Source organism: Battus philenor, unplaced genomic scaffold, assembly GCF_028537555.1.
Source record: "Battus philenor isolate CCGP_79_NKW_IND1 unplaced genomic scaffold, ilBatPhil1.0.hap1 SCAF_21, whole genome shotgun sequence".
Classification (NCBI taxonomy): domain Eukaryota; kingdom Metazoa; phylum Arthropoda; class Insecta; order Lepidoptera; family Papilionidae; genus Battus; species Battus philenor.
The window spans coordinates 11,144,627-11,168,038 of record NW_027181684.1 but is presented as its reverse complement, the minus strand read 5'-3'; the positions used below and the strand labels follow the sequence as shown (position 1 = coordinate 11,168,038).

The following is a 23,412-nucleotide window of genomic DNA, read 5'->3' as shown; positions in this document are numbered from 1 at the left end:
TTACTTTCCTTAACTATTATATAAAATTGATGTAGAATCTTTCTTAAAACAACATCAGTGTATTTGTCAAAAATATCGCAGCGTCCCTATGAACGCGTCGACCGACCGAAGCCTCGAGCGGGCCACGCAATCGACAGAGGCTACGTTAAATGCGAAAACTTTTTATGATTCTTTAAAATGTAAGATACAGCTAAGTCAAAATGAGTATACAAGGATCCTATGTAGGTGTGACAGTTACATAAACATAGATAAACATTAGAGAATGGCGACGATACATAGTGTGTTGGCACTGTAACGTAGCCTCGAGCCATCGCCTCGCTAGCGAACGCTCTGCGACACAGAGTAGAGCGCGCGCGGGTGGCCGAGGCCTCGGCTGGAGCGCGTCGGCTACGTCATGAGGGATCGAAATGAGGCCACAATAGCTGTATGTCAATAGATTTAATATGTCATAAGAAGTCCCACGAGAGGCCGCATTCTACGATGCCCCATGATGTTTTAACACAGTTTTGTTTATGTTCCTAAATATAATATGCTCCTCTCGTTACATTCAACAGAATTACGGATTTAGTCTCTGAACACTTAAAGTACAGCTCTCTTAATATTATTTTTATCGTTAAAATTAACTATTAATGAACCTGTAACAACACGAGAAAAATCCAAATTTTACTAATTTGTACTTTAAATGCCAATTTACATGTGTTGAGATGAAACAAGGCGTTTGCATCATCTCGCACGGCTACGGCTAGTAAAACAAAATGCAATATGAATATTCTGAATGGAACTAAAGTAAGCTTAACGTCTAGTGCGGTGCGATGCCTTTTAGGTGAGCCCGCGATCGTCGCAATAACCGAACCGTCCATAGTGAGAAATCCCCAGAGTTTCGCGACATTCCCTCACCCGAACCCTTATCTCTAATTGTCTTTCTGGAGGAGCCACTCTTGTGGACCCTGATCGACCAACTGGAAAAGAAGAATTACAAGACATCAAGTCCCACTCGCCACAATGCACGACCTGTCTCAGCGGTATGTAAGTAGCGCAGCGCGTGACAATGGACCGGCCGAAAGCAGTAATGTGTTTACACTAACCCCGGGGGCGGGATGATCGCGGGGCGGGGGCGGGGGCGCCGGGAGAGGAGCGGATGGGAGGGGGAACGGCGGCGGTGAGAGACCTTCAGCGAAAGTTGACAAGTGAGTTTGTTAATCTTCTTGATTTTTCACTATGGATAGCGGTGCATCGAGCGAGTGCCTCGGGAGCCGGCTCGCGGCGGCGGGGTCATAGCAAATAACGTTCTCGCATACAGCGAACGAACCGCAGCATAGCTCGTAAAATCAAAAAGACATCGCACGTTTTCTAATCTGGCCACTGAAAACATGCAGAGAAGGTCGATGTCTTCCATATCGAAAGCATTTCATATCTCAAAACGGCACACAGTAGCGGGGGCTGGGGGGAGGCAAACTAATACGGGCTCTATGGTACATAGTACATGCTGCATCTCGACCGCAATACTGTTTGTTTGCATTCAAATTAATAAAAAAAAAAACTTCGCTGAATTTCACTCGCTCACCGGGAGGGAACGGAAAACATTCGTGAATCGCAAACAAACTCAGTAAGTACAACCAAATTGAATGTTTCGGACATACGCTCACACGTCAGCCGCGTACGTCGCGGAGATGATTGTCAACAAGGAAGAAGGTTCGTCCATGCGCTCTCACGTACCAGAAACCTCGCCAAACTAATATACAGAACGATGCAGGGCAAAATCAAAGTTGAAGCGGGGGCACGAGGATACGGGAGGGAAGGAAGCAAGCCCCTGGGCACAAGAAAATACAATCTAAATCAACTTGGCTGTACTTTAGTAATATGGCTCTAAGCGGTTTCAAGCGCTGAGATCATAAATGAAATAAAAACATATCTTGGATCAAACTTTTTGGGCATTGAGAGCTTTATATTCCATCTTGTGAAAATCATTAATTATGTCAATTAAAAATATTAAAAATAAAATGTTTATCCAAGATATGATTTTGTTATTACAAATTGAGTAAAACAATGTAACAACTTTTTACCCAGCTTGCGGTTGTTAAATAAAATATAATGGCAACAAAATGATTTTACAAGCGCGTATTTATTTGCCCAATATTCAATGATTAATTTAGATTTGTCCCATTAATTAGTCAAATTCGTGACACTTTCAACAGTTTCTTCAAATTAATGACTTTCATTGTCTCTTTTAAAAATAGTCATAAAGAGGCACGAAATTGTTTCGAAATCAATGATACTGAATTTATTTGAAAATGATTTTTTTCTGGCAAATGAAAAACAAAAAGGCAGATGCAATGAGAATAATGCAGTGGAAAGTTAAGCCTAAAAAGCGTGAATTGCAAAAGGCACAACTTTAGTCTAATCTATTTTGCAACTCGTGCATGTTGGAGCCTTTAAATGAAGCATTTTAATTTGTTCCGAAATTTGAAACAGTGTGAACGCATCCTAATACCAACACCGTGTTAAAAAATATGGAGCATATAGTATTGTTATTTTAATTGCCCATGCTAAGTCTCAAACAAAAAATCATGACAGTTTAGTAACACCAAAATCTTTTCACATATCTCGCGATATACTAAACTTCTGATGACTTATTTGTGTTCTATATTCAGACAAGCCAAACATGTTATTACGTGTATAAAGGTAAACATTTTAAAAAGAAATTTTACTTTTAAACTATTCTTTTATCTTCTAAACATTACCATATGATACTAACAAATTTGACTTATCTGGATAACATACATATAGCAAATGTACAATATCATTTTGTGCTTAGAATAACTTTGTAATGGAATTATTTATTAAAAATATAATGAAATGACTCAGAACTTCTATTACAAATAAAATGATATTGCCCAGACTAATTATGCTTAAAATCATCCGCAGGTAGTTAATCAATGCTGGAGATTATTTAAAACTTATACTGTTACAGTAAAAGTCTTATTTACCTTTCTAAAGTAGATTATTTTTAATTAAATGAATGTGTAAAATAGAGCAAATTGTACTCCAGCTAAGAATAACAATGAAGCAAATATAGACGTGTCCACTTTTTGCTTTACACGCCAACAAGATGAAGTATATACATGTGTGTACACACCCAGGTAAAGCAACATCAGAGATCGGATATTCGGATACATGTTTTATCTAAAACTTGTTAAGTGTTGTGACTACTGTGAATTTTAACTGTACACCCTTTATTTCAGTACAAGGTTGTTTGTTGTCAAAAACACAAAACTGAAAATTACGTTTAATAACTAATTAAACTATAGGTGTACTAAGTTTATCCATTTAGTCTTTTTACATTTGATAAGGGCAGATTTAATACCTATATGCGTTCTAGTCAAACTAGACAAACAAATGTGTAAATGTGATAAAAAATTCACAACTGAATAAACTTGGACCATTACATACTACATTTCAACAGATTGGTGTTGGTTTATCATGTAGACTATATATTGATCGCAAACTGTTATGGATGACTATCATTACAAGAATATATATTTAAACAGACGCCGCGTCACGGCGGATATGTAATTCATCGCGAACGCCCCAATACAAGTAATTCATACAAATTAATCGACGATTTGAAAGTGTACGTAAATGCGTTCAAAAGGACGTGTGTATGCATATTATAATAAAAAACATTCTAGGCATGAACTAGTTTAAATAGCCCATATTACTTAGTACAGATAGTTTTAGGTAAATCCGAATAATCGATCTCTGTTCATCTATAATTCATTGACCATTTTAGATTCTGTGTCAAATATTCTTACAGTATATAATTAGTTATTAATTTGAGTTTAGTGCAATGACAAGGAATGTGAAATGGCCATAAATGATCAATAGCAATATGTGCGGTGACATACCTGGTCCTGCTGGTAGGCGGGCGGGTACTGCTGGTACGTGGAGTAGTCGGACGAGGACTTGTTGAGCGCGGCTGAGGAGAGCCCGCCGGTGAGCGCGGGCGCCGCACCGCCGCCGGCACCACCCGCTCCGCGTCCGTACATCTCGCCGCTCTCCGACAGCGGCACGTACGAGCCTGCGACATCGACACGTACGATTCAGAAACAATTCACATCTCTGACGCAAAATGAGCGCGTATCGCTTGCTTGCGAAAACACACCCGAGACTAAACTAATTTAAAATATTTAATTTCATTTTTATTCAACGGACGGTGGATTGGATTTTGACGTCAAATTAATGCCTTGAGGGGGGTCACGTTATTTTAGAAAAGTTTGTAACTTTAGCTATATTATTAGAATCAAAAGAATAATAATTTTTTCACCAAATAAACACCTAAATTTGTTAAATATAATATACATGTATTCAAACACTTTTTATTCAACAAATTATAGGCTACATAGATATCCAGATGAGTCTACCACCTATTAGGATGTTGAAAGCCTCAGACCTGAGAAGAACAAGTGAAAGAAACACGGCTAGATTATTTATTTAAAAAAAGCCATAAGCCTGGATGCAACCGTATCAACCACAAGGTGTGCTCCATCTTCTATAAAGTAATTTACAGTGTAACGTAGTATTGTATTAGTATACAAACATTTGTTTAAGGATTTAAACTTTTTTATCGGCAGTTTACACTGCTACCCAAGTGGCATTTACAGGTTTCGTGAGTTTGAGTGGGCAGGACACAAGTGGCGCAAAGCCTAAAACCTCTGCTAAGGTATCGACGCTAGTAGGCTTCTTCGCGAGCCTCGGCATGAGCCGTTACGTATTAGTTTCACTAAATTGGTAGAAATCGGCCAATATTAGTTCATTTGCGGAAAGAATGCATTGAATCATAATAATAACGCTTCATAACGAGAAATCGTTTATAAGTTTTAAATTCACAGAGACCAGTGGAAAGCCTACTTTCGCCGTTTCACAAATGTGTCTTGGTGAATTAAAGTTAAAAAAAATAAATACTCCATCTATAAACAAATAAGAGTTTTGATCATTCCTTGCTCAAAGAAGGATAATTTACCTTAATAATTTTAAGTCTATGGTAGGGTATAAAATACCAACAGATAATACTAGTAATACTGATTACAATGAAAATAACTACTTTGATTTTTAATTTAAAAATCAAAAGATTTTTTTCTACATGAAACTGCAATAATAATTACTATATTATTGAATTGAACTATGGTTTATTCCGCTGTTGCTGAAACGAAAAAAAGAAGCAGGTATTGATCTTTTCTACAAAAGGAAAGCTATGCACTATACAACTATATAAGCAAGTCAACTAAATACTACCAAAATTAACAGTAAAAAGAAGAATATTTGTATTCATTCGTGCAATAAACTGTACAGTACAAGTAATTATCCAATCATCAATTTTTATTTACCATTCAAGAAATTTTAGTTTACAAGATACTTTCTCTTTGTAAACATAGCCTATTCATTTTTAAAAAATTTACATTTTTCTTTTAATTATTTTTTATAAATCTAAAATATATTAATTATGTTTTATAAATCGTACTAACTGTGAAACTTCCCAATTGAAGTAAATACAAAATAAATATATTATTTTCTACAATTAATTATTATTAAAATTAAAGCATTATCTCCCTTATGAAGTTGTGAAAACCTCACATTATTCAATACTTTAATAAATGTTTTTGTAGTGTCTCCTGTTAAATTTCTAATAAAGCAAATGCAATAAGAGACCTTGCGATATACCTTTTCATGCACGTATTTAAATTTTCTAAGAGTTTTTTTTTTCATAGTAAACAATCTTTGTGTTATTAAATCAGCAAAATGAGAAAAACTATAGAACGGTATATACAGTGACAAAAGCTTGGCATTTGTGTAATCCTTAATATTACTTGTACCACTTTATGATTTAAATTGGACAAAGCACCGAGTCCCGTTTAGCCCTGTAATTTTCTACTATAATTCGCTTGATACATTTAATGTTGATACATTAATTCGCATTTATGTAAGAAGTGAATTGAACAGTTTATTACAACACTCCAACAGTTTTAAAGAAATCTAAAAATATGACTACGTTTTTTAAAATTGCGCAGGTATCCATCTTTTTTCAATATATTATCCGGTTCATTGTCATTTAGTATTAATTTTTGGTTCTAGGACCTATTCAAAATGTTCCAATTGAAGGTAAAATAAAATCAGTCCAAAACATGCTGTAGCATATACAGGAACGGACATTTTGCACCCATAAAAACATATCCAACATATGTATTTTCTAGTTACATTTGGTGTAACTCTGTAGGCTCTACACAATAAGATATGTCATCTCACCGTGCACCGGACCAGCGTTCATATTACCTTTATTATACTATAATTTATTGAATGCAAGGCATATTAATCATGACTAGACGATTTATTCACTATTTAAAACATACAACGCCAATGCAGTGTATAATTGAACCACCCGAACATAAAGTTTGCAATAGGTTAAAAATTTATAATAACGCAGTATTTATTATTATTTGAATAAGATTAAAAAGCTCAATTGGGAGTCGATTAAATTTTTTCAGACTGATACGCTAAAGTATCAATAAGCACCTAGAAAGCGCCGTTTTAATAGCTGTTATGTTTAACCTAATCGGAATAAACTAAATAGCAAGCGTGCCTACAGTTCCTAACATTTTAGCGCGCAAATGGGAAACGAGTTGGTTTGCACCTATCGCCGTATGTGGGGGGAAACGTTAGCGAGCGAGTTGGACGTATTATTAAAGTGACTCACCGGAGCCGGTTGAGTTGGAGTTCTGCGGCATGTTCCAGGTGGTCCACGAGCCGCCGGCCGAGGCGCCCGCCGGCGCCGAGCTGTAGTTCGCTGCACAGGACAAACGTTACGTCAGCGACATACAGCGGTTGGCCGTTTCGCGGGGCGGCGGACAACGTCCGGGAGGAACGGAATATTGAGTCAATTACCGACATCGTATGACTCGATGGCAAATCGCGGCGCGGTAAGAACAGAACTGAGGCGATAGATAATTCTATGAAATGATATCCGAGACGTTTAGGAAATAGATAAGGAACGGTTCCAAATTTGAATAAGTAAGATTTGTAATTTTTAGATGCTTTTATTTAGTGTTAATTCCTAAACAGGTTGAAATTTAGAGACAAATTTTACTGCGATGCAACTTATACACATACACGCGAGGGTATAAAATTTTTGTAGCAAACTTTGTAGACACTTCAGCTCATATGAACTATGAAGAGTATATGCTGGTCTGCGATAATGTACCACAAACATCTGAACGTACCAACAACAGGTGCAGTTGAGGGCACTGCCTGGATGTGGAATATAATAAGTTGTTCATAAATACACTCTTCTCTAATTTATTTTATGTAATGAATGCAGATTAAATTAAATTAAATGTATAAAAATAATATTTTAGTAATAGTTTCTCTTTAAGATTCTCATTTGTACACAAAACAACCATTGAGAATCGATCAATTAGAAATAAACGTAATATTGAACAATTTCAATTAGAATTTGATAAGTAAAGATACAAGAAAAAATCTTAACAATTGAATGCCCTCCTTTCAATACAAAGACTGTGGAAAACATTTTATCAAATATATTTTGAAACTAATCTTTATAATGAACACGAGGTTGAAATTAATCTTGTTTTTTAGCTGGTACGTTGCTTACTTTCAGCAAGTTCTTAATACAATATTTTAGTTGACGCATATCTTTTTAATTCCTATTTTACTAAAATAAGCCTTTTTTTGCAAAGTTAATACCGGTAATAATCACGCACGCGGCATCGGGTCGTAGCGCTAACCGATTGCTTAATTCGCCTATTTTGTATACAGTTCCAACTGAGGGTAAACGATTTATATTAAGATAAGTAAAAATTACGCGATGATAAGTACGATGTAAGTAATTAAATGAGACGATAATGTACTTTTAATCCTATATGTTGTCTTCCACGAAGACGAGTTATTGGTCTCAAAGCCTGAGTAGCTTCACTCCCATGTAGAGCAAATATAGACAAGAATATAAATCACCCATAAAGTTACAATCATGCGCCATGTGATTGTATAAACGTCCAGTAAACTCTTGACAAAACATATTCGGCGGCACTGCCCCGCTACTTACAACTCCAAACCAGCGTGTTGCTAAACATCTAAATATACAACATGTCATTGAACTAAAGTCGCATGCATCGCAAACCGTACAATCATAAAGCATATATTTACTTTATTTATACATACAATCTAGTTTTTGCAGGAAAAAAAGCATACATGTACACCAAACTCTTTTTAACACGATTTTAGAATAATGTGCAGTTCAACTATTATTCAATTAACTAATATTTTGTTTTCATTTAGGTTATATCTGCATACACTTAATGTAATTGATGTTACGCTGCTAGCTGATTTAGGCTTTGTGCAGCTTCATCGAAATTAGGTTTACAGAAACAGCAGTCAATGAGCTAAAAATTTACACTAGACCGTTGTATTCCAGTTACATGGATGACAACTTTCTGAGAAAAAAAGTGTGGTTAAGTTTCTTCCTACTTCTCCACACCCAAAAAAATGGATTAAAAAGGAGTTTATAATCTAAGAGTCATGTTAAAAGTTCCTAAGTTTATTATATGAATTTTAAAATATCTTTTCCAACAATCAGAATAAATACTCTTTTTTATTCAAGTTTTTATGCTTGCAATTTTTTTTATATTGCGCACAGAAAGTTATCTTGAAAGTAACCACATACACTTGGGGGAATACCATAACCCCTGGATAGGTGAACAAACTGTCGAATTACAGCCACAGATGAGTACATCATGGGGGAGTTTGGTCAAGTTTGTCGATTTTTATTATCTAAAGTCTATAAAGTCTAAGCCTAACCGTTGTGCTAGTATCTCATGATGGCATTTGTGGTCCAGTCCATAATAAACATGCAAAAATTGTGTAAAATAACAATGAATAGCAGCAAAACTGGTTTATTCTCAATTTCAATTAGTATTTTTATGTTTTGTACTAATTGATTAAATTTTCACTGTACACTTAACTTTTACAATAAAGATGAATTGTTTTTGTTTTATAAATACTTATGTAACATGGATTTCATTATTACTTATTTATAAATTAGTTTTTCATCTTACACGATTGTACAAAATTTTGGAACATGTCCCGATATATCACATGTATTTTTTACAAAAAAAATTTTAAGTAACGACTTAGAAAAACGCAAAAAATTTATCGATACTTTTATCTGCACACCGTGTAAAAAAGGAGTTGAGTGTATTACCGAGCATGCAAGGTTTTTGAGACGTCAAAAAAGTATAATATTGCTTAGTTATCTTCTGCATCTGGTCCAAGATTAGGTGAGTGCAACATGCTAAACTCCCACTAGCATCAGCTACTCTGAGCAGACGATCTGGATCAACGAGGTCTCGAACCTTCGTGATATCACCACGAAGGTTTCAGGGGTAGCATGAACAAGGCATACATGGGGATGGGTAATTCCCAGTTTTCCTAATCTGTACCAAAGGCAGCTCTGGACCATGTGTATGTATACGTACCGTAGCTGCCGTAGCCTTGTGCGGGCGGCTGCGCATGCTGAGTGTAGTTATTAGTGGCAGGCCAGGCAGGCGCGTGCGGCGGCGCCTGGGGGGCGGGCGGGGCGCCCCAGCCCTGGTAGTTGCCGGGCCCGGCACCGCCGCCCGCCGCCCCGTACCCCGCGTACGACGTCTGCCCTGCAGATGTACCCCAACCTTGGTACCTGTACACATTCAACATTTTGAATATACCACCGCTATAAATACAATTTCGACCATTTCCTCTCGTACCCCCTATCTGGTGTGAGACAGGGACTTTTTGTTAACATTTATTTATTATTTTCACAGACATTTTTTTTGTTTTATTTGCTTTCTCTTCTTTCACTCGTCACATTGTCTTCCGTTCGTTACTTTCTTTCCACAATTCTACTGTCTTTCTCTTTCGCTCTGTAGCCTTTCATTCATTCATTCTTCATTACTTGTTACATTTTCTTACATTCAATTATATCACATTTTTTACTTATATTCTATTATTATTATTATTCTTACATTTTTATTATTTTATATCTATATAGGAATATTACATATTGATTTGTTTTACATTATTTTTGATTTTTGTTTTTACATTTTTATTGGCTTTTATTTTCTCTATTGCATTTCTTATTATTTTTTTACAAAGTATGAGGAACTGTTCTTTGCTTTTTTCATCGTTTATCAGGGAGGCTATTGATTCCTCCCTGATTTTTACGCCAGATTTAGCTACAGTTGGTTTAAATTGGAGCACAGATGAACAATCACAACAGGGGATATCTAAACCACAAGGTATAGACAATCACCTTGTTAAGATTGTTGTAACGAATTTAATGCAGGCCTCCTCTAACAAATATTGAAAATCAAAGAAGGATGCCTGGATAGGCATCTGCTGGATATCAGAGGACATCTTGCAGCTAAAATAAAGATGATTCACCAGTCGTAACCTATCTAATCGGCCACTTTAGAAATGATTCTACTCTTTATAGCTTAGATACTACATGTATCAAACAACACATATGGACCATATCCACATACTAAAGACAGCTTGTACTCACCCTTGCATGATATTGGGGCCAGCCATAGGCATATTAATGGGCGGGCCGCCCATCTGTCCATTGTGGCCCTGAATCATGTTGATGGGCGCAGCTTGCGGCGGACCCCACTGGCCAGCGGCAGGCGCGTCTCCAGGTGCCCCACCCATGGCACCTCCGCCCATGCCTCCAGAACCGGAGCCCATTTTACCTGAACCATCGCGAGGCTCTGCGCGTTTAATCTCCACCTGGAAATTTGAGATCATTAGTCGTTTCTAAGACGGATCATTAGATAGCCACAGCGTGAGTTTTCCCCAAGGAGATCCGACGATATGGTCAAGGGCGCAAGAAGTCGCTGAGCAGGTAATTCAATTGTGACGTTCTTTGGAGGAGGCCTATGTGATACATTAGACTTTTATCGGCTGACATTATGATGGTTGTGATAAGGAGAATGAAAATAAATAGTCACTCATAGCAATACTAATTTGTAGTAGTTGTAGCATAAAGAAAAGAATTTTTGTAGCAAACTTTGTAAACTCTTCGGCTCACATGAACTATGAAGAGTATATGCTGGTCTGCGATAATGTACCACAAACATCTGAACGTACCAACAACAGGGGTAGTTGAGGGCACTGCCTGGATGTGGAATACAATAACATGTATATAATACCAAAAACAGAGTTTTGAAACAAAAATATTATGTACAGCATAAAAAAGTTATTTTTGTTGTATTGTTACAAAAGTCATCCTCTTTTAAGTTAGAATGTCAAGCAAAGGATATATCTATTACATATTATATTTAGATAAATTCTTAGCCCTGCCTATATAAACAATCTTGTACTAAATCATGTCCAATTACCTGTTTGCCATTTAGATTGATGAAATGCTCTTGGGTCACTCTCTCCACTGACACCTCGTCTTCAAATGACAAGAAACCGAAACCTATAAATTAAAATAGGATTAGATTAATCTTTATGTATAATAGGTATAGCAAATTATAGATGTGGACAAATAGTAAATATCAACTGAAACATTTCAATGGAACTTTGATATTATTTCGGTTATGTATTATAAATACATTAATATATGCACATTGATCGATTAAGCTGCCCGTCGGTTGTTTTCTCTAAACATTGACTTAATGCAATTAGCTCGGTTGCATGCTGCAAGTCTGAAATATGCTATCAAATGCTTGGTGAAGATGCCCAAGCAAAAGAACAGCTTTTAATCTACAAGACAGAAAGTATGTTGCGACAAAAGCCACAAAGTTTAACAGTGAATGTCAAAACTAATTAAAGTTTACCAGACTTCAACAAATGTTTTATGAAGCATTGTAAGATATTTAAATATATATATAAATACATCACTTTATAAGAATATTCGCTTGCAGGAGGAAGACATGGTGTAAACATAAGCACAGATTTTTATAAATACAATAACCAAACATCTCTTTTATATACTTATTATATATGAAAATGCATTTCTACAACAATTATTGTCTAAACTCCATTCACTTTAGAAAATTTGTATAAAGTCATTATTACATACCTAGACATCGCTCAACTAGGTGACAAAAAGAGACAATTTGTTAAACAAATTTATCTTCATTTTTATTGTCTATTATAAAAATCTTTTGCCGATACAAACTAAAATACCCTACATTGTTCCAAGTCAATTGTAAAATTTCTGCAAACAATTTTTCATTAAGCATATTATTTACAGAATAGCTAGGTTAGAATAAAAAAGTTGTTCCACAAATGAAGGTATCTGAATTTTTTTGGATATCTAAAAAAAATCCTGATATCAAGAAATTCAATTTTAGTAACGTAGGAAAAACTTCTTTATGTTATTGTGTTAAAAATTTGACAACTAGCAAAGGCCAGCATAAATATAGTATGTTATAATTAGTGAAGCCCTGCTTAAAGGCAATACCGTAGGCTTAAATTTGCAATGGTAATTGAAGCTACAAGTTATAGGATAAAAATGTTCTGTAAAATTATCCTTGAGGAACTACTTTTGCCAATCATGCTAAAATGTGTAATAAATTTTGAAGGCCAACAGAAGAAATAGATAAATTTTTACTAATTATTTAAATGGTTTCATAGACTACATGACGATGATAAATGATGGTGAGATGAATTTTTCTAAGTATGCAGTGATCACAAAACTTCTAACTCTTCAAACGTGACAAAACTACGACTAAGCCAAGAAACTTACCTCTCGATTTCTTCTTCTCCTGATCATACATGATGACGACTTCCATGACTTTGCCGTAGCGGCCGAAGAACATTCTCAAATCGGTCTCGGTGATATTGGAGGGAAGCCCACCCAGGAACACCTTGGGGTAACCGCCCCCACGCTTAGGCTTTTGGAGCGTGCGTGGATTGCAGGGCTTCGGATCGATGGTTCTGTTGACAAACAGTTTTATCATTATTTACATTCATCTTTATTATATGATGGATACATACATCGTAGTCCGCAAAGGCGTGTTAAGATAAAATCTTTATAAAAAAGTAATGATAGTAGGTTGGTAGTATCATATTTCCGCATTTTTTCTGTATGTGTAAATTTGGGTATAATCGAATACTTATTTAATTTTTTTCTACATATTAATAATGTAGAATAAAAATAATTAAAATTGAATATATTTATTTTACTCAATCGATTAGATTTCTGTTCGAACCTGAAACACGTGGTACGGTATCACGTAGGGACGCCAAAACAAGATGGAGGGTTGATTATTGGTTAGGGTGTGTATGAGAAGCCAGCGCTTATGTATACGTTACAAACGCGCGTAACTTTCAAATAACATTTTGGTGTGTTTAATATTACAATATGTATATATTGTACCATGGCAAATAATCTAAAATTATATTGAGTTTTAAAATATTTTTTGAACTTGAATTTATAGCTTTGAATATATATAGCTTTGAATGTATTTATATCAATTTGTTCGATCATCAATCTCCTGTAATGTATTGTACTCATTAAGCTTACTAATTCATGTTAGCGTTGGATAATCTAGTTTATTGGGCTGCCCGTGCGTAAGCGGCAGAAGCGCGTCTCACGCACTTAATTTTAACTTTGAATTCAAAAAATAAGCTTAAAAAGGTCGTCGTGTACCTTCTTCCAGTACTTTACGAATTTTTGAAATTTCAATAAATTGTCATTGATTTTAATTTTTAAATTATGTATACGTCAAAATTATTTTATTTTGCTTATTAAGAGCGTTGTGTTTATATAATTAAAATTCGATTTTTTCTTCAAAACAGTGTCATGGAGTGGGATGGGGGGGTAATTATGATTTTCAACTTACGGTGAATTACTGTGTCTCAAAAAAGTGCCCCATAAAATATTTCATTTTATCAATCAACGGCAAAGTCACTACATGCAGTATTTTTTATTACAAAAACCCGCTAGTTTTGTCAAAAAATACTTTAACCCTTAAAAGCTAATCTACATTCAGTGATTTTTAATTTTTCTTTAAAAATCTATGTATGTCCGTTTCCAAACGCACTTTGATAGCCGTGTAAGAAGTCACGTGTAACAATGAAGGAAATAAACATATACTGCTATCTTTGAATGTGTTTGAATAAAAACGTTTTATCACTATTTTATGCATCTTTTTGGATTAAATTAAACAGTATTGTTTTCACACGATTATGAACTTAAGATGCTAGAAATATTCTTAAGCGCAAAACATATATTTTAATATTAGTTAAGGAAATAATGGCGCGCAATAATCGAAGCGACGTCCGAGCGTCGAGGATGTCGATACGCGTCGGCCGTACATCCATTGACCTCGGATAAGAACGGTATACCCGAATGGATCTATATCGTTAACGGGACTTAGCAGCCAGCACTATGACTTACAAAAAAAACAAGATTAATATTTAACATTGTAATCTTTCATTTTATATTTTAATACAAACATATATACTTTTTATTTATCAAGCCACGATGTTTATTTATAAAAAAAAATTCTATAAAATTTATGTATGATACATCATATCCAAAAATTCACCTCTCTAAAGCTTTTACACCTATAACCTATCAACCTGTATTTATACTATTTTTACGCGGAAAAGTTCATGCAACAGAAAAACGATTTTACATTTTTTATGTATAATGACGTGTCAACAGAATTGCACTAAATAAGAGGTAAAGATGCGTGTACACGTCCGCGTATAAATATATATTTTTTAAACTATAAAGTGACGACACAAACAGGGCATTCACCTAATGGTAAGTAATATGGCCCGGTAGGAACTGCGGTGTTCGTAGGACTTTGTAATACAATATTCTGCGTAACACGTCTACACGCTCGTAACTTTACGGGAGATGAGGCGTTATAATGGCTTAATAATTATATTAACGCCGGACCGAGTTTAATATAGAGCTCTTTCAACCGCACTTGGGAAGGGAAAGTTGACGTAAATTTTAAAAATGCGTTTACACGTGGCTACTTTAATAACAACTTCCTAATTACTTTTAAAAACATTCGCCATTTTCGGCTTTACTAAGATTCTGAGTTAGTTATATTATTGACAAAATTTTCATTTTCAGTCGTCTCTATGTTCCATGGCAATCATTTTTGTTTCTACGATTGGCACGTTTTAATTACTAATGAGATAAAACCAGTCCAAAAACACCTCAACTCGTAGAGTAAATAGAAACGTTCAAGAAAGTGACTTCACGTCGCTTCTTTTGACTTCACTTTGCTTTCTTACCTCACTATGACAACCAGACATTTTGTACATTTTCTGGTACGAAGTCTGTCCTTCATCTGCAATACAGGTAGTACCGGATCTTAAAACTATTACAATTCAGCTTTCGTTATAAATTTGGCCGCAGACTTACTTCGCAGGGATACCTACCTATTTACAACTAACATTTGACGCCTTATGTATACAGGTGGTTGGTGTAAAAGCTTTAAAGAAGTGAATGTATGACTTTAAATGAGTTTCCATTCACCTTTAAACCCGAATTAAAATCCATAGTTATACCATAATTAATAATATATTGATGGTATAGTAAGAAAAGCGTTTTCTAAATTCCATTCCATTGCCAGAAGTTATTGGCCTATCGCATTCCAGTAGAAGAATTTACTAATCTAACATTTCAGAGCGATCACTTTATACGGGTGATTGAAAATAGGTGTAAAAGCTGACAAATGAGCTATACATTCACCCATTTCTATAGCTTTAACACATAAAACCAATCACAATTATAGCGACCATAAGACTACTTTTTTATCCCAGAGGGCAAAGATTACTTTTTTCCTGCTAGTAATTAAGAGCAGTTCATCGTTCAACGAAGTACGGTAATGCGGCAGTACAAGCTAGTGCGCAACCACCCCCGCGACTCTAATTCTATTGTTGCCGGCAACAATTGCGTTTTCTGTACCCATTGTTATTCGAGACAGCTGTTTGCTTGTATTATAGTGCTTGTAAATTGAAAATCGCGGACCTTACTAAAAAGTTAACAACAAAAATATTTTTTAACGCTTTCCTGTCTGCGTTTGACCAACAAAACAACCTGGTTGAGCGACAGTGTGGTCGAAAATGAAGCACGCAGACTTAGTAATTAACTTAATAAATAAACCTATTCACTGTGACTATAAAGAGACCTGGGTTATAATTCTCGAGAATTAAAGGAGCAGGCAAATCGTTCCTTACTCGGGCTGATGCGGATCATAAACAGCGTTTAAACGCATGATACGCCTCTAAGGAAACCGACTTGCTACTTTACCTATGGAGGAATATAAGTATGAAATCCATGTTAAGTACACAGAATCCATGATAACCTCAAAATACTCAAATTCTATTCTCAGATTAAGGGGAGTTTGGAACCCTCCTCTCGTTAAGTTTAACGATGCCTGATAGAAAAGTTCAGTCAGAATTTAGTTCCCAACAAATTGGGCTCTTGTGGCATTCTTTTCATGACGTACGCAAGTCTTTACTGTACGATTCTATGCAGATAATAATAAGCATGAATGAACAAAATATTGCATTCATATATCTTTTGCATAATTTATTCGGCCGTGTGTTTCCAACCTGACATTGTATAAACACAGGTGTGTTCCGATTTAAAACGACTTTAGTCATATATTTACAAGTGTTATAATTATTTTTATCAAACAATATTTTCAGACGAGGCAATTTTTTTTTACTAAATTTCTACAGGCTTTGGCTCATGTCGCGTTGGTGTTAACGGCTTACCAATAATCGATAATAATAATCATTTGAAACATTTTGTTGAAAAACCGGTAAATAGTATATTTAAAGTTATAATAAATGCTAAAGATTAAAACGTATAAGTGGTTGCCAGTTTATACTGTACTCTCTGATATAACGAGGATCTTAGCGATGGACAGAACCTTGCTAGTTTAGATATGCATTTAAGGGATCTATCAAACAAATCCACGACAGTGATAAAAAGAAAAATTACAACCAAAACACGAAGTCATTGGATATTTGGACAGTTCAGTTCATTCGACAGTTTAGTCATTATCATCACGAATGGAAAATTACTATTTTTTTTTTGTATATTTTATTGGTATCCAGGGTAACTTCGGGCAGTACAAAGTCTGTAAGAACAGATAGTAACCTATGATTAATTTTAATATATAGTAATCCGAATTTTAAACAGGGCTTTTTCTTACTATCATAATTTATTGATTTTTGAATTTAAATTTTTTGAATAAAAAAGTTTATCACATATTATTTGACAACAAAAAAACAAGATATATTACCCCTTTTTATGCTTTTTATACACTGATAATACGAATTTACAGGATTATACGATACGTATGAACAATTGGATATCATATTAATAAGGTCGAGAGCAATGTACTTGCCATTAAAGGAATGAAGCTCCTATATTAAAATCATAAAGGTCCACCAGGTCGGCGCGCGGGGCTTATGTCATGCCATCGTATATCACAAACTCGTTAATTAACTGGAATTACTTTTACAGCTACGCCTTAATCCCCCCAAGTAAAGATCTAAAGCAAATACACCGTGTATTGATTTCTTATCTATTCTTTTTCAACGTATCAGCCACGTCCCCGAGGTCGCCGACCCTCTTTCGTATCTAATTTCAACAAGTTTGAGTTACGTCATTAAAACTAGATTTCAATTGTTTTTATAAGAGATTATAAAAGTTCATGTTATAAATTTAATGTAGATATTTAGAATGTTTTAATATTACCTGTCGAATTGGTCTAAGAGTAAACTTCTATTCTACTATTACTAAATCGTTATAGATTAAAAATTATATGGTAGTCGAGAGGAAAAAGTCATTGCGTGTTGGGGTAAAATCAAAATCAGGAAATCAACTGTTTTATTATATGAAATAAAATTTAAAATCGACATAGCAGAAGGCTTGAAACCTAAAAGTTTTTATTAGATTTGTAAACCACACCGTCTAGTTGGACAACGAGGCTCAGTTTTCTGTGCGTTTTTTTTTATAGTTGCAATATGCGGCTTGCGGGAAACCATTCCGATGAACCTTACACGCGGTTCACGGGTGACCCCATGGCTTATATGGCTCAGTGATAGATGTTGCGCCGGTGAGGACGACTTATAAGGAAATACTTCATTTTTCACATAGCTTTCATAAATTCATAGTTTCGAAAATAAGAGGAATTAAAAAAATTACAAATATACATTGTTTGCGAAGTTTAATTACGACTTCAAATGTTAGATTAATACACAGTCAAAGGCGGGCCGATGGTCGTTTATTTTCGTTTAATTAGGTCACATTTTGTCTAACTTTGGCCTGAATCTTTTCATATTAGCTACTATTGTTTTAGTTTAGTATTAATTTTTATAACAGTATTTATTCATTGTTTTATTTTAACTTAGCTCGATAATGTATGCTTTCTTGTTTATTCCAGTATGTTTGTGTGAAAATTTACACTATTTTAACAACCTGTATAAAGTGATCACTCTGAAATATGTTGTTACATTATTTTATTTTCTCTACTTGAATGCGACATGCAAATAACTTCTGGCGGTACAGTCAGCAATAATTAATTTCAACATGTAGCAATCCTAATTTTGAAAACTCTTGCTATATTATCATTAAATTAGTTATTATTTCTGAAAAGCTTGATTTTGGATAGGGTGGGGCGTACCATACATTGTTTGACAGAGAATGTGTGTAAATACTGGGTGTATTTAACCTTTTAGAGCAGTTTGGCTCGATATCACCTATTTAAAAAAAATAAACATTCCTTGAATTAGTTCAGCGATTTTTTGATTAACATGGTAACTAATATTCAATCAAGTTCAATAATTTCCTGCTGCAAGCCCGAGAAATCAGACTTGCCTCTATTTTTTTCACTTATCATTTAGCGACCACGTGTCAATTAAACATAACCTCAAGTAATCGTATTGCGAATACCAGTGAAGGGATTGCCGTCCGCGCAACCTTCAAACGCACGGTTTTCGCTAGATAAACCTCAGTCGTTATCACAGTTGCCTAGAGCCTCAATGAATTCAGACTAAAACATACTAAGTTATTTATTATTCATACATTTTAAACAATTATGTATAACCACTGTTTTATCGACTTCTTTGAAAATAATCAGAAAATATAGAATGTTAGAACTAGTAAAAAAACTTGTAACAAACAAATTGTAAACTCTAACTCTATAGTAAACAAAACAAACACTCGCGTAAACTTTTATCTCTTAAAAGCATTAGAGATCTGTATTTATATACAAAGTGACGTATATTCTATACAGTTGTTACAAAATAGTTTACACTGGGAATATATAATTTACGAGATAATAACTACTTGATGGTTCAAATAGTTCAAGTTTGAAACGAAAAAATTTTTTAACGATTCCTGAAATTTCGTCATCTCTAGAGTGGCGCATATCATTTAATTGGAAATCTTACTTAAAAACTTATTACTGTTGCATTATATAAACATGTATGTACAAAATGCTCTGGTTGAGACACAGGCAATGTTCTCAATAAAAATAGAATAAACAACACGTTTTCCATGAAAATACAGTGTTATTAAAATAATCTGTTAGTTTGACAGTTATATATATGTTGCTTGTAAATATTGTTTATTAAGACAATAAATAGATTAGCAAAGAGCCATAAATAGGTGTTGTGCATGCATATACTAGCAATATAAACGTAAGACAACTGACCTCCCATCAAGCTGATGTGGTCCATTTTGCAACACTACATTGACCAAAGAAGGCTCAGCAAAAGTGACGAATCCAAAGCCCCTCGACCGGCCCGACTCGCTGTTCTTCATCACCACGCAGTCAATGACATCCCCGTAGCGGGAAAAATAGCGCTGCAAATTCTCCTGTGATGTCTCCCATGACAGACCACCCACAAATAATTTTCTGTCAATAAAAATAAATGTTTTAAAGTTATGTACCATAACACTTAGTCTATATTAAATGAATAAAATAAAACATGTTATATACTGGTTATATTATTGGTGATTGTTACATATATAATAGTCATGATTACTAAAATTGGTAAAAATTTTACTGAAAAATAAGTATTTGCGAACACATTCAACAATCTAAAAATATTACCTTAATATATGTATCTGCTCATATTCTTATAAACTTTCTTAAAATTAATTTCATAGGCTAATGTCAAAGATAATACGCTATTGAATGTACAGATGATCATTACCATTTTGTCCCTAGCAGGTAAAGATCAAACATATTTACTAATATTTTATAGGTAAAATATACTGGATATAACATTCAAATAAACAAAAACTCTAAGTCTCTGATGAAAAGTAATGACTGAGATCTTGAATCTAACAAACTGACATAACTTTGGCAAAGATTGCATAAATTATAATTGAATATAAAAAATCAGCTACATTGGTAGTTGTATATTTAAAAAATATTATTAAGTGGTACATATTTCTGGCCATCACTGTATTAACTAAAATATTTTGCTACCAATTTTCATTTACAATCTGTGATCTTTTAATGCTTGTTCATATCAGTACCACATAATTTCACATTAAAAATGTGTTCCAATCAATAGCTTTCTTTATTTGTTTTATTTAACTTTACATTGTAAATTTTGCAATGAATTAAAAAACATGCAGGCAAATAAATTTACATAATTTACATCAAATATCTTTCAAATTCTCAATGTTCAGGTTATCGAGTTTTTTAATAAGAAAAAATTTGGATTGTTATTTTTGCTTGTTATAAACATAACTTTGGATACTTTCACTTTTTTCTACTGAAGCTATTTGAAATAAAATTTTCAAACATGTGTATATACATTACAAAGAATTGTAAATGTGGCCTTAGCTAAATTGTTTTGTTAAAAATGCTAATCCCAATTTATTAAATTAATCTTAATTTTGTTTTAATATCTATGATCACAGTACCAAAAATATTTATTACCGCAGGAAGCAGCCAATTAAGGAAATACCAATTTTTTGTAAAGTTCAACATTTAACATGTAAAATTCAAAACAAAAATTTGATTAATACCTACTACATTTAGCCAGCGGCATAACTTTCAAGTAACATAAGGAAATCCCAAATTATCTCAAACAAAATTAATGTATGCTCTAAATAAGTAAACTGTAATGACCATTTTATCATTTAATAATAAAAATATTTTATATATAAGGCAATACATCAGATATTATTTTAAAAATCTGGCTAGTTAACTATTACCACTATATGTTAGACAATTTATATTATTTTACAAATAATGGCCCATAGTTAGCAATTAATGGATTTACTAAGAAAGTATAAGAACTACTTGTTTAAGTCGACCCAAATATTTATAATCTGTTGTATATATCTGAGATTACAGTATCAAATCCTTCCATATTTTATTAGATATCAATAGAATTATCAAATGATTCAAAACAGACTGTAAGTGAACAATAATTAATTTCTTAACATGATTTAATGTACTCTAAATTATGAAAAATGTATGGTTAATTCTATTTGAAGTATATTTATCTTGTGAATTCATAAATATTTCTGTTTCATTATTAAAGCATTTTGTATCTGTAATACAGAACATAATTGCCATATGGTGAAAGTGACATTCACTTACATTCTTGAATGTGATTGTTCATGTTTTATGTATGGAAAATTTTCAAAACTGATCCGTCATCAGGCCGGTATTTAAAGGGCTGTTTGATAAAATAGATGCATTTTGGCATAAGCAACCTTGTCTAAAGCCGAAATGTGAAACAAGCACATTTTCAGTTAATGACGCCGAGCGTGTTATTTTTGCAAAGAGCGTGCTCGTTTTCAATAAACACATGCTTAAATTGCGAAAAATGCGTGCAATCGATGAAGACATTTTACACGGCTAACGTAGGTAACAATATGCAAATGAATCAGCATGTTTTAGCCGCGTCTCGTAAATGAGATTGAGCTACGCGGCACTCCGTTGCTCTAATAACCTCATTATTTTACTGGAGAATTGATCCAAATTGATCGTGCATCGAAATAATAGAAACTTTTATGGTGTTAAGTAAGTATAACCGCGAAATATACGATAAGAGAAAGCATTGATTCGTCACAGAAAGGTTAATCTTACTACGACGTTTCCGCATCGGAGGTATTTCGACAATGTCGTTATATAAACGTGTGTATTTATGTATTTGCATTAACGAAGTGAAGGTAACCAAAATGAGGGGTATACAAGGAGAAACTGAAGCTGCCATGATCGTTTGCACGTAAGTCGCACACTAAGGCTTGGGGTCGGTGGCCGCTCGCCGGTAAAAGGCTAATTGAACAAATATGATCTGAACTCTTGGATATCTAACAAATATATAAAGATTTCATTTAACACGTAATAAAATTCTTATACACAATGCTATCCAACAAGTAACCCCACTAGGCAGGCTGTAGTAGCCGTTCATGAAATGCGACACAGCAAGCGACATGCAGTTTGACCTATTATAGTTTGACATGGTCAAAATACGATTTAGAGAATAGAAAAATGCTTTTAAATACACTCACCCCTTCTCGTCATCGTCCATGTCTGGATTCATACGCATAACTTATTACTAATTAAAAATAATGCTTGGCACCGGTAAGACACCCAAACCACACAACCACAGACCCACACGAATGGTTATGGCGGACCAACCATATCCGCTTTCTCAAAAGTCATGAAAACAGGATATAGTCAAATACGATACGTATTAATGAATTCTCATAAAAAGAGTATTAATATTTAAAATGAGTGTTTACAATATTTAGTTTATAAAATATAATTGTTTTTAAATTTCTAATACTACGGAATAATCTAGTATAAAGAAATAAATAAAATTAAGTGTTATTTGATTTTAATTTTCTTCAAAACGCACAAGATGGCAGCCTGAAATGAGTTATGTTGCCATAATATTTTAATAGAACAAAATAAATGCTTTCGTGTCACGGTACAGACAAACAAAAAATATTAATATGATAAATAATTAGCAAACATACCCAAAAAATACCTAGTATAACTTAGTGAAAGCAATAAATTTTAATATTGACTACAAAAATAGGCAACAAGTGTTCTTTTAAAACTAAAACTAATATAGGAAGAAAAGAATAATAACTAATTATATAGTGAAAAAGCCTGTATGTGTATTACACTATTGTGTTTTCGTAAATGATTAAAACTTTAAAGCATTAGTATTGAAGTAAAATTAAATAAAAGCGATATAATGGTTTTTAAGGAAGCAAATTTTCAATGTTCTAAACTTTTTAAAGTTTATTATTAGCATTTAAATAAAGTTTTGTTCGTTATATAAAGCACACACACTCGCAACTATTTCTTGGACTTTTGGATAATTATTACA

General features: G+C 33.9%; 1 protein-coding gene across 6 annotated transcripts in view; it reads right to left on the bottom strand.

The window, feature by feature from the left end:
* Hrb27C (Heterogeneous nuclear ribonucleoprotein at 27C) overlaps positions 1-22,735 on the bottom strand; it is a 32,678-nt gene extending 9,943 nt beyond the window's left edge. Inside the window, exons 1-9 of one of the 6 annotated variants that reach the window (XM_068766410.1) lie at positions 22,583-22,719; positions 19,755-19,958; positions 12,800-12,990; positions 11,442-11,524; positions 10,607-10,830; positions 9,543-9,742; positions 6,749-6,838; positions 3,906-4,078; positions 424-635 (exon numbers count right to left, since the gene is read on the bottom strand). In XM_068766410.1, the coding sequence (XP_068622511.1) occupies positions 627-635; positions 3,906-4,078; positions 6,749-6,838; positions 9,543-9,742; positions 10,607-10,830; positions 11,442-11,524; positions 12,800-12,990; positions 19,755-19,958; positions 22,583-22,620 (1,212 nt within the window). In that variant the 5' untranslated portion in view covers positions 22,621-22,719 and the 3' untranslated portion in view covers positions 424-626. Of the gene's footprint in view, positions 1-423; positions 636-816; positions 960-3,905; positions 4,079-6,748; positions 6,839-9,542; positions 9,743-10,606; positions 10,831-11,441; positions 11,525-12,799; positions 12,991-19,754; positions 19,959-22,582 lie in introns of those variants that run through there. The other 5 variants (XM_068766409.1, XM_068766411.1, XM_068766406.1 and 2 more) reach the window with 5 other exon arrangements.
* Positions 22,736-23,412: the final 677 nt, after the last annotated feature.